At 44.7% G+C, this 15,277-nt stretch overlaps 1 protein-coding gene across 5 annotated transcripts in view; it reads right to left on the bottom strand.

Annotated features, from left to right (window-relative positions):
* Positions 1–15,277, bottom strand: part of SLC14A2 (solute carrier family 14 member 2) — a 450,747-nt gene that overhangs the window by 24,188 nt on the left and 411,282 nt on the right. For all 5 annotated transcript variants that reach the window (XM_059894582.1, XM_059894579.1, XM_059894578.1 and 2 more), the window contains 5 exons: positions 13,427–13,619; positions 9,524–9,671; positions 8,329–8,463; positions 6,732–6,781; positions 6,056–6,230 (listed from right to left, as the gene is read on the bottom strand). In XM_059894582.1, the coding sequence (XP_059750565.1) occupies positions 6,056–6,230; positions 6,732–6,781; positions 8,329–8,463; positions 9,524–9,671; positions 13,427–13,619 (701 nt within the window). The remainder of the gene's footprint in view (positions 1–6,055; positions 6,231–6,731; positions 6,782–8,328; positions 8,464–9,523; positions 9,672–13,426; positions 13,620–15,277) is intronic.

Genomic DNA, 15,277 nt, shown 5'->3' with positions numbered 1-15,277 from the left:
CTCCTAGTCATCAGTTCACAGAGAATAAGGACTTATCTAGCAATGCCCCCTGCCTCCCTCCTTGGGGCCTTGGAATTATAGTTCCATTAGGGACAGAAGTGTTCTCTATGGATTCTTCTATCTTCTCTGAATGGCAAGAGGCAGGGAAAGCCAGGCAAGTTGAAAAATCTCACATTAAAAAGTGAATACCTTTTCAAGTTGTCAGGTGAGACTGTGGTTTACTGAGTGGAAATCATACCCACATTGAAACTGCCAGCTCCTAGCTGGTTTTAGGTAATAGTTCTCCCCAGACCCTCACAGCCTTTATGACCTGAGGAGACAAAGCTCAGACTCATACAGGAAGCGCAGACAAACTGGGACACACAGGTTTGATGTAGCCACAGATGCAGGCCAGGAAGATTAAGTTTTTTGATGGGAAGATCTTAGAGGGTTGACCAGAAGAAGAATCCCTGGAGAGGGGAGAGTGATGAAGAGGAGAAAGTGAAGGACAAGGCACAGTTGAGTGATGCTGCCCCCTCAGTTTGCATTCACATAAGCAGCCATATTGAGCATTTTCGTAGACTGACCAAATGATAACTAGTCAAGCTCTAGGAAAAGCTATAAAGGCAGCAATGGTATATTTTTGATATATTTATCTCCATGTTCTTACCTTTTTGCCACCTTAATGATACCTCCTCCTTATTCTTCTGTAGGAACTCAGGGCTATAGAATCACTGAAACTTGGAGTTGGAAGAGAGGCTGCAGTGGTCATCTGGTCTACCCCCACCCAAAGCAAGCATCTCCAACAGGCCCCCAGCCCTGTTCCTGAGCTCAGGGTCTCACAGGACAACCATTTTTCAGGCAACTTCCACTGTGAAAAAGCACCCCTCTCCACTGATTCAATATCTGCTTGCTTATCACTACCACGTAGTGGTCCTTATTCCATGCTCTGAAGTATTGTTGAGTAAACTGACTTCTTTTTCCACATGTGTTACCTCATACTACGGACAGTCATGGCCCCAGACGTTTCTTCTCCAAGCCGAATATGACAGTTTCATCATCATTCCTGATGAAACAAAGGGGCCTCCAGACCTCATTCACCCAGCCCGGCCCCATGTCAGCATGCCCTCCCTTGCCAAAGATGCTCTCAGAATGTGCCACCCATTTTTTCCTTTGTACTCTCCCCTCCTTTTTCATCCAACCTTTTCTCAGAAATGACTCCTTCAAACTAAGATGCAAGTGATTGATCATGCTTACTGTGTTACCTTCCCAGGACTATTTACATTTTAACAGGTTCAAAGACTTGAACTGAAGGGATGGCTGGGAATGTTTGGGCAGCAGGTAATGGCAAGATAGAGGACAAGAGGAGAAGAGGCATAGAAAATTTCCTGAAACCCTTAACATCATGCTTGATACTTTTCCTAAACAGAAGACTAACCCGACAAGATAATTCACTCAAAATCATGAAACTGGTGCTGTGACCTTATGTGGCACAGGTAGTCTGTGGTGACATCCTCACCTTTACCTCAGGTGAGACTAATCACCTGGTCAGGCAAATCCCCATAAAATGAATTCCTTGAAGGCAGGAACTGGTCTGATTCTTTCCTGGTTTGTTGTCAAGGGGGCTTGAGTAACATATTAATAGTTCCCCATACAATATCTTCTGAATAAATGAGTGAATGAAGTCAGAAATACAGTTAAAAGAAAATGATAAAGTTAAAAGGAAATGATAAAGGTTAAAATAAAGGGATAAGAAAATACCAGAAAAAAAACAAAAACAAAACAGAAAGAAAGTAAGTATGGCAACATAAATGTCAGCTTAGTTGGAATTTGGTTAAAGGCACTAATGAGTATAAAAATGGGTACTTTGTAATAGTAAAAGATAAAATTTAAGAAGAAACAATGACAGTCATAGTCCATAGGCACCAAACAGTGTAGCTGCTAAATATATGAGACAAATATTTCAGAAATACAAAGAGAGTTTAATAAAACTATACAATTATAGTTAAATTTTAATTAACACTTCAGAATTAAGATTCATAGACAAAAAATAAATAAGTGCATAGAAGAGTTGAATGATGAAATTAATAAATGAATTTAATATGTATTTCCTTCAAATCAAAAATTGCATTTTGTATGTCCAAAATCAATCAAATACTTGGCCACACAGAAAAATGCATAACATTTTAAAATAGAGATTGAACAAACCATATTCTTTGCTCATAATCCAATAAAACTAGATATAAGAAGTTAAAAAATATCAAAAAGTTTAAAGTGCTAGAAATTAAAAAACACATTCTTAAATAATCCTTGCATCAAAGAGAAATAAAAAGTAAAGTTATGAACTGTTTAAAACTGATGAAAGTAGAATACTTTATTCCAAAACCTACAGTACACAGCTAAAGCTGTGCCCAGAGGGAAATTAATAGCCTTAAAATGCCTTTGCTGTTAAAAGAGAAAGATCTAAAATAAAGGAACTTTATATGAATTTTAAAACATTAGGAAAAAAAACATTTAAATAAACCATGAGAAAACAGGAAAAAGACATAGAAAAAAAAAAAACCCAAAATGAGTAGAAAAGGACAAATAAATTCTAAACTGTTTCTTTGAAAAAAACCAATAAAATGGATGAACCCCTCACAAGCCTGATTAAGCAAAAGAGAACAAAATTACATGAGATTAGAAGTGAAAAAGGAGACAAAGCAACAGATAACAGGAGCGATAGAAATTATCATGAGAACATTATGAGTAATAGTATGGCAACAAAATTTTACAATTAAAGAAAATGGATTATTTCCTAGCAAACTCCCAAGTTTGACCAAGAAGAAGTAAAAAATTTTATTATTTCAATTATCATAGAAGAGACAGGAGAGATGATTTAAGACTATTTAAAAATACAGCACAAAAATAGAACAAAAAATAGAATTTTTTGTTTTAAAAATAGAACAAAACTATTTCACAGTGATAGTAGAACTCATCAGTGTTGTAGGAGAGAAGATGAAAATGGGAGGGTGAGATGGCCAGGTCAGAGGGAAGAGACAGTGGAGAGAGGGAGAAAGGGGTATGTTGGGGAAAGAGAGTTTAAGACAGTGCCTCCTCTAAAGCCCCCTCCTCCCCAACCCCACACATACATTCCTACTCTCTTTAATGACTGCTTATTTCTGTTCATCCATAAATACTTATGTTCAACTATCATTTGTATACCCAAGGGCTGCTGCTGGTAGTTTGGGGTGATAGTAGGAAAACAGCTATGATGTGCTCCCTGAAGCCCTTCTCCTTCCCTCCTGGGGGCCTGCTCCCAAGCAACCCCATGTTGGTGGTGAGAATCTGTAAGGTTAAGGCTCATGACATACTCATTCAAAGGGACAGTAGTTGGCGAAGCTCTGGTGAAGGTGGGACAAGATCACTCCAGGGAGCTAGGTTTCAGGTCCCGAAAGGCTATTTGGGCTACTTCAGAGAACATCTGGGCATCTGTCTATGGCCTGTGGGAAGAGTGCCCTGCACTGGGCAGAGTTTTTTTTAGAGGAGTGGGGATTTTCACTTCTGCCCCACCCTCATCCATACTTGAGAGAGAGAGAGAGAGAGAGAGAGAGAGAGAGACAGAGGGAGAGAGAGAGAGAGAGAGATGCCGCTTCTGCCCACCAGCCTGGCTTAATGAGATTTGTTCTGCCTCTGGAAGGAGATTGTTTGAACAAATTTGAAAAATTACCATCAATTTTCGGCCTCTTAGCCCCAAAATATATATTTTTTAAAACATTTTATCACTCCTGTACAACTCCTCTTGGCAAGAGAATTCAGTGATTAATAATACTTGGCCCCGGCGGTTCTTTCTTACATCACACTAACAGATAATGTGTTTTTCTATTTGTATATATATACCTGGCCATCTTGATCACAGTGCATTATAGAGTTTCTGGGGTCCTGTGGCTTTTCCAGACTTGCTGGACATACTTTTTCCTTTTTCTGAATAACTTAGCTTTTATCCATTTTTTTCCAAATGAGTTTGGCAGCTTGTATTACAGTTAAATTTTAATTCCTGTGGGGGTTAAAGGGGGAAATTGGGAGGGAAATACAACCCAGATACCAGTGACCAAAGTGGTACCTTGTAAATGACAAACTATGAAGTGGTGTGGGGAGAGAAGGGAGGGGGAGAGATAATCTTGTCCAGTTGAGCTGAAAGCATTTTTCATATCCAAATAGTTTTCCTCTCCTGAAAATCCAATAGAAAGCATGGTTAAAGGACTGTTCCCATCAGATCCAGTGCTTTGGGTGGAGATTCTCAAGGGCTTAACAGAGAGAAGAGGGGATTTCCTATGACAATTTGCCCATAATGAACGAATAGGGTTTCTGGTTCTATCTCTTGTTAGAATAGCCGGGGTGGGGGTGGGGTGTCTCCCTCCGTTTTGGGTGATTGAGCCCCAGAAGGCTTCATCCTCCATATGGAGGGGTTCACTCATCACAGGATGGTGGGACAACCTGGCCTGCATGCTCCCTTCTAACCCTGAGATTCCAGAGCCCCCCTCCTCTTCCTGCCTAGAAACCCCTGCACTGAAGGGCCTGAGTTTTCTTCTTCCTCTCATCGTGGTGCACCTGCTGGCAGAGGGGAAACAGAGCGAGGGGCCGGAGAGGGTGAGCCTTAGGGGTGGTTCCCAGATGTGTGTGTGGAAGGAAATCCTGGTGTAAAACTACGCCTCTTAGTGCTCATCACTGGGCCTGTCAGTCTCTGAAAGAGCCTCAGGGCAGGTTTTCCTGCTTCTGGTCACACTGATCTCTGTTTCTTGAGTGCCCTCCATTTCCTAAGAATCTTCACACCATCACCCAGCATGTAAATGCCTTGTGGCTTTATCTGGTGTAAAGAACATGGTGGTGTCCTTTGGGTCTGCCCACTTCCCACCAGCTCCTAACTGTTATATGTGGATCTCCAGCTCCTAAGCATTGTTATATTGATCATCTACATCAGGGACTAGCCAACTATGGCTTGTGGGCCAAATCTAGCTGCTTGCTTAATAAAGTCTTATTGGAACACAGCTACCATCATTCATTTACATGTTGTCTAAGACTGCTTTGCTCTACAATGACAGAGTTGAGTGTTTGTAAGAGACTGTATAGCCTCCAGAGCCAAAAATATTTACTATTTGACACCTTCTGGGAAAAAGTTGACCACCCCTGATCTATATATAAGTAAAGATTGAATGTAAGCTAATGCCTATAATTGGGAGGGCAAATTATGAAATTCATGGATAATTTTTGGTCTTCTACTCAAGGCTAACCATTTGTTTAAAGTATCATAAATCTCATAAAGTTTCCAACACCTACAAGCAGACAGGAAAATGAAATAAATTTCCCCAGCCTCTCACATACTGAGCTCAGGTACTTTCCTCAACTGAATTCCCTGCTCAAAGTTGCTGGCTTGACCTACACTGAGAAATGTTTATCCTTCATCATGAGTCATATAGGATTCTAACTTATTGATTCCTTCCTGTTACGGAATACCCTCTTGTCCTTTACTTTGACCCCTGAACATTCAAGACTCCCTATTTAGACACTTTCAGTGCCCTAGCTGTCCCTGTTTTTACTTTAAAACTACCTGTGTGAAATTCCTCTCTTTAATGTAAAGCTGTATGTGCCCATCAGCCATTAGCTCCGTGCACCGTGGTGCCTGCATCCCCCGAATTTTCACCCACTCAGGAACCACTCAGCAAGTTCAGTTTCACAGCATCTATTATTTAGTTAAACATGCCAAGAAGATCATCTCTTAATCACCTTTCCAAAAGACTAAATACAAAGAATGGTTTTGTTTTAAGCCAATGACATTGAAAACACATGCCTTACTACTAGTGCCAGCAAGCTCATCACCAACTTCCTCTAACGATGCACAATGGTTAGTTAAGGTGATTTGGGCAGGAAGAGAAAATCAGCACCAGGGAAAGGGAGTTACAGGTGTGTTTGGTTCCACACAGGTACAAAGGGAAGCAAAGAAAGTGAGTGCAGCAGCTGATTGACCCAGAGTTGAGATTACAGGGAGCAGACCCAGGTCCAGGCAAAGAGCATTTCTGCCTGTAACTTGGCTAATCACCACTGAGGGACTTCTCTTCTTCACTGCTTTTCACTGTCAGGTAGTAGATGCGGTTGGCCTCTGGATAGGTGACTTTGCTGAGTGGGAGCTTGTAGATGGCCGGGTTGTTGGTCATCAGGAGCAGGAAGGTGAGTGCCGAGAGGCAGAAGGGCCAGGTGCCTGGTGGCACACCAACCTGAAATCAAAAACACTGGGATCTGAAAATGTTCCTAGGTTCCAGAGACCTTGGGGGAGAAGGATGCGGTAGGGGTTGAGGATGGGGCATTGGTTTCTGGATTTATCATATCAGAGTAGTTGGTTTTAATTTGAGGTGTTGGTACCTTTGGGCACAATCGGAATCTTTTAATAATGGAGCTGAAAATCCCCCAGGGATGATCTCCCATATCCGGCCAAACATGAGTACCTCCATCTGTCCATCCATGTTCTCCACTGCTGGTTACAATACTCTTTCCTTCACACACACACACACACACACACACACACACACACACACACACACCCTCAGAGGCACATGTATGCTATTGCCAGTCCTTCTCTGCACAAACCCTGGATAAACCTTGACAAGGGTGTTGTATGGAGTGCTAGCTACCAGAACACAATCACAAGACTCCAAATGTCCTGAAGCCCTGGCTGGGGAGGGGCACTTTAGGGTAGTGTCAGGAGACCCCAAACTTACCACTGACATTATGTTGGAGAGGGCTGCTCCCATGTATGCACAGAACAGGGCTGTGGAAAAACAAGGACCATCGGGAGTCAGCTTTCCAGGGCCCGCCCCCAGCCCTCCCCAAGAGCAGGGCTCCACTCTGGCTCCAGCAGCTTTGGTGTTTGCACCATACCCTGACATCTGGCATGTTTGCCTGACATTATTAGTTATCTTTGCAGGTAGATGTGACCCATCTCCCATCAGGCTGTGTGTTCTCTGAGGATAGAGATTAAAGCTTACATACCCCTTTATCCCCTCCCCACTTCCATGGTGGCCTTGCATAGAGTCAGGGGTCAACAGGCATCTTTCACTAGTCCACACTGACCTTGGTGATGCTCTAGCACAGGCTGGATGGCTGGATGATTATCTGTCTGGGGGGGTGAGTGGTCAGACTATGTGAGCTCTGGATAAAGTCCCTCCTGTCCAAGATTCTGAGCTGCTGTGATGCTGTTGGACATTAATCAAGTCCCACCATGGCTGGACCTTATTGGGTCCCTGAGCCAGGCATCTGGGTTCACCCATAGGATGAGAGTAGTTGGACAGTTAGGGGAGCTCATCCATGCCCCTGGTGCCTCTGGACAAGCTCCTTCTACCGCTGTACCTTTGTTCTGTTTCTCTGTCCAGAACACCTTTTCCCCCATCTTTGCTTATCTAAATCCCACCCTGAAAGTGTTGAGATAAACCCCAGCCTCCTCCTGAAGCCTTCCCAGATGGTTCCAGCCACAGGAATCTGCCACTCCTCTGAAGGACAAAGACAGTTACAGTCTGAGCCTCAAAATACCTGGCACTTTTGACTTGGTGAATATTTACAGAGCCCACTGTCTCCAAGCCCAGCCTTGTGCTGGATGCTGAGGAGGATACAAGAGACATGGAAGTCATTTACAGTCTCCACACGTAAGTGGGGAAAAAACAAGAAAAGCTCTTCTAGATGATATTCTGCCCTTTACAGAGCATGGTGCTGGGGTGCAGGTGTAATGACCGTGGCCCATTTCTCTTCTCTTCTCTGTTTACTCTATGGAAATCAACCTTCCTTAGTGCTATGTTATCATTTTCTGGGACCTCAGTGCTCCCAGGTACATACATCATCTCACTGGATCTTTCCAACAATCTTTTTAGATATCTTAGCCTGAATAATTGTGCAATTATTTCTCCTCTGCTAGACCATGGCTTCATGAGGATGTGGTCACCTCTGTATTTTCCATGCCTAGCCAAGGGCCTAGAACTTAGTGGTGCCTTACAAATAGTGTTTGAATGAAGGTTCAAGGCAGGAACGCTGCCACTAGCACACGAGGAAACCTATGTGGGATTTCCTCGTGAAATTTATAACACTGTGTACATATAGTAGCAGTAATAGTGGTGGTGACTCCATCTGACAGTGGAGGAGCCTCAAATCCCCCAGCTGTTAGGGACCCTACCATTAAACCCTCTAGTGATAGGACCCCAGCCACAGTCCTTCCATCACTACTGCTCAGTACTGATTAGCGGCCACCATGGATGTCACATAACCAGGGGAGTGGGGAGGGCAAGGAACAGCAGAGTGACTTGGTCGCCAGCTTTCCCAGATACCCACCGCAGATGAGGGCCAGCAGGTGGGTCTGCCAGGTAAGGGCGTAGAACATGCCACCGATGGCGATGCAGGAGAGGACGCAGTTGTAGCTCCAGAGGCCCAGGTAGATAGTCTTGAAGGGCGTGGCCACCGTCAGGGCTGTGGGACAAGGTGTTGCATTTCTGGCTGATTCAGGGTCACAGCACAAAGATCACCCCACGCTGGTGCCAGGTCTCAGCTGGCCTCTCTTCCGTCGTTCCCCCCACACCTGCTACCCCTACTCATCAGAGGAGCCTCTACAAATAGTGTCCGGTCTTAGGAAACCAACAATGGGAGGAGAGCAGTGGTTTCCACTGTTTTTCAAAGATTTCACTCAGAGGTATGACTACTTCTGTGGTGAGGGTAAGCCAAGGAGGTGGGACTCCAGGCCCTCCCCACTCCTTTGGCCAGAGCAGCTGCATTTTTAGCAAGAAAGATTTCAATTGAAAAAGTTCTGCTTCAACTGGTTGAGAAACATTATGTATATACAGATATAGCTATATCTATATATACAGATAGAGAAATAAGACAGCAAAAGGGGTAGGATGTGAACAGCAGGTGATCTGGGTAAAGAATTTGTGGGTGCCTCTTGGACTATTTTTATTTTCATAATTTTTGATAAGTTTGAAATTATTTCCAAATAAAACAATTTTTTTTAAAGTTGTGCTTCCAAGAAGTTTTTGAAAAATATTGCGATAAGTCAACAGGCTCCTATTCTTAAAGCGCCTGACATCTATTTCTGACTCTACTGTCTGCAGTTACACATATAAATGTGTATATAGACACATATATAGAAATTAAATGACATTTGTCAAATGGCAATTCAATTTCTGAGAAAAGTTTTCCTTTTAGCCTAGTCAAAATTTTGAAGGGCTGGATCATTTATACCTCTGCTTGGTCTGTTACTGGCCCCCACCCTCACCGGCTTACCCTCCTCCTCCCACCCCTCAGCTCCCAGGGGCTCAGTTTACAGGCCAACATGTCTCAGTCCCTTTGCATCTCTCCACACATCCTGCTACTGCAATCTGCTCCCTTTGGAGACTCGAGAAATGGAAAAATAATTCTCAAGCTCTGACAGTGTTTAAAAACTCCAGTGAAGATAAGTCTAGACAATTTGCTGTGTGCTGGGGAAAAATGACCCCAGGAAAATGATCCCTGCAGAGACGGGGCCCTGTCCTACCTGCTAGCATTCCCACGATTGAGCCAATGGCTGCATGCAAGCAGATGAGTGGCGAGCAGATGAACAGGGCCACCAGGAACACACCACCTGTCCAGGGATTGTCGCAGCCATACACCTGTCCGACCCCGACGGGGATGGCTTGTAGCAGCTGCAAAGTCAACAGAATCCAGGTCACTGGAGCGTGGGCTGATAATGCAAGGACCAGGCCCTAGGGCCAGGAGTGAGCCATTCCTGGGTGGGTAATGGGGTGGAACGGAAGGATGGCTGTGCCCTCCAGTGTGGGGGAGAACATGGGAGGGCACAAACTGGAACAAATAACTCCTCACTCCACCACCTGGCAGGCATCTGAGCATCCCTCATGCAAAGCCGGGCAGGACCCCAACACAGAGGCCCGACACAGGTGCTTCTGAGGGACACATGGCTTTTGCTTTGAGGGGACCAGAGGATACCTCCCTGGATTGCCATTGGGGGTTTCAGGCACTAGGGGATTTCCTCTAGACCTTCTGAAATTCTAGAAACACTCCAGGAATTTTGGAAATATTCTAGGCCATTTTGATGAGTGATTTGACCAAAGGTCACCCAGCTCATGGTGGCCAAGCCCAGGCTAGAGCCTCTGAGCTTGACCCCTAGTCTACTGGTAGCTGCCTGACATTCAGTGCTACCTGCGGATGGTGGGACCCTGGGAAGGAGGAGAAGCCACTTCCCCTGCTCTGGAGGAGCACTTAGCATTGCAGAAAGGTAGCGCGAGGAACATCTGGAGAACAGCACAGAGCCCCAAATCCCTGGGCCTGAGAGTCATTGGGTGGTGCTGCAATTGGAGATGATTGATTTGGCAGTGATGTCAGATAGCCTTTTTTTGCCCTAGCTGAACCACCCACACTTTGGCAAAAAGTTCTTTGAGGGCAAAAAGGAAAGGAGGGAGATTGACAGGGCAGGGAGAGGACTGGCTTGGGAGTCGAGAGCTCTAGCTTTTAGGGGGCTCTGCAGGAGGTCATTGTGTAGCCGCTGGCATGTCGCCTCCTCATCTGAGCTCTGGTGGCCTCCTCCGTAAGATGAGGAGGCTGTCTTAACAGACTGTCTTCCAGCTTTAATATTCTGCCAACTCCTTTCTCCATTACCAGCTCACACGACCCTTTTGAGGACAGGGCTCCTTTACCTGGGTCCATAATAGGTGCTTAATAAATATGTGTTGATTAGCTCAGTGGTTTCCAAACTTTGTGTACATTGGAATCACCCAAAGATCTTTTTAAAAAATGTTCATGTCTGGCGCCTCCCCAGACATTCTGTTTTAACTGGTGTGGCGGGTCGGGAGGCATGGCTGGGGCCTCTGGTGACTCTAATGTACAACAGAGCTTGGGGACCAATGGATTAGCTACAGACAATCTACTGTAGATGTTGGGAGTGCATTGCATTTCTCCCTTTGATGAAATTTTGTTCTTTTTAACAACTTGACTTAATTCTGGAGTCAGTCTGATTTCTTTAGAGAATTTGAGGAGTCCCAGAGAGCTTTTAAACTATGTCCCTTCTTGTTTCTGAATGGGTGGCTTTTTAATCACCAAGCACTGTTTGAGCCAGAGTCTATAGACTTCTGCAAGGAATCATAGGGTGGGGGCCCCGTCTTATTTAAAGAAACCCTGAAAACCCTTTGTACCAGTCCAGGGACCTCAGCTTCAGAGTGGGAACAGGTTGGAAATCTACTCAGTAAATATTCCATGACTTCCCTACATCTGAGGAATGCAGGATGCTGCGGGGAATCCGACTCCCACCTTCCCAACTGGGAACCCAGATTTAAAGCCCAAGCAGGCAAGAATGAGAAGAATGAGGGGACAAGCTGCTTTGGAGTGAAGCCTGGGTTTAGAATGAAGTTCTGCCAGGTTCCAAATTTCAGCCTGGTGAATGGTGGCCCTGGTCCCTCAAAGCTGCGTTCCGGGCCACAGCCAATACCCTGGTGCGAAGTGCAGTCAGGTGTGTGGTGGAAATTTACTAAGGAACGGCCTCCTATGTACTCCGGATAATCCTTGTGTAACAACAACAAGCTGGTTAAACAAAACAGAAGTCACTCCCCTCATTGTTTTGAAGAGAAAGAGGGAAATGGCATTGATTCTTCAAAACTCAGATCTGGATGTGCAGAAGAAAAGGAGCCAGTGGTCAGAGTGGTGGTGGTGGGGAGTTCAGAGGGTGAGCTTGGGCCTCAGGGTATCTGGATTTGGCTCCTACCACTTTTTAACTGTTTGTTTTGAAGATGAACAAGAGGTACCTCTTCTGTGTGGATGTCTCCATTCTGGTCCCCTCAGCACAGGACAGTACAGCCTCACCGTGCAGGGTGGGTGGGGGGCTTGGTGGCCCTTTCTCTCTGGCAGTGCCACATGTCCCTGTGGCTGTCACTCAGACCAGTCTCACCTGTAGGGCTCAGGGATAGCGGGTTGTGCCCCTGAGGCCGTGTGTCTAGTCACCAGATGGCTGATCATTGATGATTCAAAGTTAGTTTCATCCCTGCTCTGACCCCAGCAGTTTTCCATTTGAGAAGGTGGGCTTTTGCTTAAATGCAGGGCTCTGTCTTTTCCACTGTCTTGAATTTAGACCCTAATCCTGCCTCTGATCCCATTCTAACCTCAGCCTCAGGTAAAGCTTTTAAAAAGACAAAAACCTGAAAAAGGTTTGGCATTGTTGGCAGCAACGTTTGCCATGAGGGGCAGAGGAGCCTTTCCTTTTCTGACAGGTTCAGGCTCAGAGTTTGGCTGATGCTGCAGGACCTGTGCTATCCACCCCACCTGGTGTTTGCCTGGCACCAGGGCCACAAAGAGGTTTAAGCACATCTAGACAAAGGACTTGGTTGGGTGGGGAGGGCTCAGAAATCAGATTTTGTGAACAATATTTGAGGCACTAGCTACAGTTTGACCTCAGGGATCTAACCCTCTCTGTGCCTTGGTTTTCCCATCTGTAAAAGGGGACGATGATAGTACTTAACAGTATTGGGTTATGATGAGGGTTAAATGAGTTAGTAAGCTAAGGGCTTGGAACAGTGTCTGATACATAATAAACTTGCTTTAGTGTAAGCTGTTAGCTATCTCTATATTCATTAACAAGGGCAAAATTTTACAATTCTATATATTTAATCTTATGTTAGGTTTTTATTATATCCCTTGATCTCTGACGTCTAGAGATCAGTAGAATAAATGAATATGTACATGTGCAATAGAATATAAAGCAGGGTTTCTCAACTTTGGAATTACTGACACTTTGGGCTGGTTAATTCTTTGCTGTGGGGCGGGGGCTGACCTGTGCACTGTGGGATATCTAGCAGCATCCCTCGCCTCTACCCACTAGATGCCAGTGGCACCCTTTCTCCCCAGTCTTGATAATTATAACATTTCTGCAGACATTTGCGCTCCCCAGGAGGGCAAAAATCACTCCTGCTTGAGAACCGCTGATATGGAAAATACACAAAAATTTAACACCATCTTCTATTGATAATATCTTTAAAATCTTAATTTTAAACATTATTTTAGTGTCCTGACCCTTCACCCAACTATCTGTTTTATTTAATATTTTCCCCTTAATCCCACCATTCTGTATTGTCAACTTAACCTTTATCTGTAAACTTGTTTATTATCTGTTTCCCTGTGCAGAGTGTAGGCGTCACAATGTCAGGGATGTTGTTTTATTCTCCATGTATTCCCAGTGTCTGATAAAGTGCCTAATACAAATAAGGTCTCCAGTAGGGGTTCATTGAAAGAACATATGGAGGTGGCAGCGACCGTTTCCTGTCCTCCTCTCTGCTAAGACCCAACATCTGCTGGAGGTGCATCTAGAGAAGATGAGAGCCTGAGTAGTCCACAAAGTGGTGAGTGAGATGGTCTGCAGTGGAAACAGGGCCCCACACACCTGCCACTGGTGACTTACCAAAGACATCTCAATTTCTGACCAGGTGATGTTCGGCACTGAAGACACGGGCTCCACCAGCGTCGTGGGGAAGAAGAGGTTGTAGTGGCCCGTGGCCGCCAAGTACAGGGTCACTGCGATGTTGAAGGGCAGTGTGAAGACCGGGAGGTCCCACTTGCTGAAGACGGAACTCAAGGCACTAGAAAAGACAGGGCTGGAGATGGAAGGGACAAAGGATTAATTGCTGCGCTCATCCTTCAGCCTATACTGTCTAGTCAGCTCTGGTCACTGGACCACTCACTGTCCCCTCTCCTTGGCACAGCCATTCCTGGCTCCCTTGAGACTTGAGTGGTCCATTTACCTGGGACTGGAAATAAGGTGTTCAATATAAGTCTACATCTTTGGGAAACAAAATTTGAAAGTCTTATAACTTGTTTTCAATAGAAAATGTTATAAGATAATTTATATATTTCCTTATTTCTTAAACCAAGAAAACTAAACAAAATCTAATCCTTACAAAATGTCATGTATTGCCTTTGGATCATTACAATGTACATCACGATGTATCCTGGGCTGTGATAACATTTAGAATATATGCTTGAAATAACCTTCTAAGAGGAGGCTGCTATGAATATAGCAATTCAGCTGAAGTACTTGGAATTATGCTGAGAGCCACCGTGTGAAAATGAAACCTTCAGCTGATTGTGTCCTCTGTCTTCTTGGTGTCTTCCTTGGGGAGAGAGTGGATTCTGGAGAAAGATGGAGCAAGGTGCAAATCCTAACTCCTACACTTACAGGCTGAGTGAGCTGCGTTAGGAAATTAACCTTCCTTAGCCTCAGTTTCCTCTGAAAGGGCCATCCACCTGGCACCCAACACTCTACATCTCCCACAGGCAGTGAGCTGCAGGACAAAACTTGAACTCATGTGATGCGGTTGATTGGCTCACTTTTAATTAAGGATGATGAATCTCAAATGGGCATTGAAGACTGCCTGAAACCCCTACTATACGTCCCTAGCAAATTAACTCTCCCACTTGCTGAGACAACAATTTTGCATTTTCTCCTTTCTCCTCCATTCTTCACTTTCTGCTTCCCTTTAGTTTCAGCTAACCACCTTCCTTCCTTTACTCCAGTAAGAAAACAGAAATGACAAGATGAGAAATGCTTCATTTTCCCGACCATAAGATTCATACTCCGACTGCTTTTTTCCCACGTACTCTGCCTCTCTGCCTTTTTCATATAATGGAAGTGTCCTTGCTCCCTTATCAGGCCAATTCTTTTCCTTGTACTTTGGGATCCAGTCTCTCAAAGACTTCGTTCTTGCAATTCTCTCCTTTCTCTCCTGCAGCTTCAACCTCTCCTTTTTCTCCAGGTCACTCTCATAAATACATAATGCGTTCTAGTACTTTCTACCTTAAAAATCCTCCCCCTTTCTGATTTCTGCTCCAAATATTGCCCCTTTTCTCTGCCCCCTGCACAACACTATTCCTCAAAACTAGTCTATCTTTGTTGTCCCCAATTTTTCTACTCCCATTCTTTCCTAAACCCACTCCAATCAGGTGGATGTTCTCCCCACACCACAGAAATGGCTTTTGTTCAGTTCACCGATGACATCTCTCTTGCCGTGGTCATTCTCTGCCCCTTTCATTTGACAGTTGGATCCTCCGCCTGGATAGAAACACTTTCTATCAGGGCTACCACGACACTGCACTTAGTTGCTTCTCTAGCTGCTCCTTCTCAAGTCCCCTTCAGTGATTCTTCCGCTCTTCTGCCAGGCATCTAAATATTGGAAGATCCTACAGCTCTGTCTTGGATCTTCTCTTTTTGAATCCTCTCTTCCTGGATGATAACCTTTAGTTTCAAGGATGAAAT

The sequence above is a fragment of the Balaenoptera ricei genome, chromosome 14 (assembly GCF_028023285.1).
Source record: "Balaenoptera ricei isolate mBalRic1 chromosome 14, mBalRic1.hap2, whole genome shotgun sequence".
NCBI lineage: Eukaryota > Metazoa > Chordata > Mammalia > Artiodactyla > Balaenopteridae > Balaenoptera > Balaenoptera ricei.
This window is presented reverse-complemented; position numbering and strand designations above follow the sequence as displayed.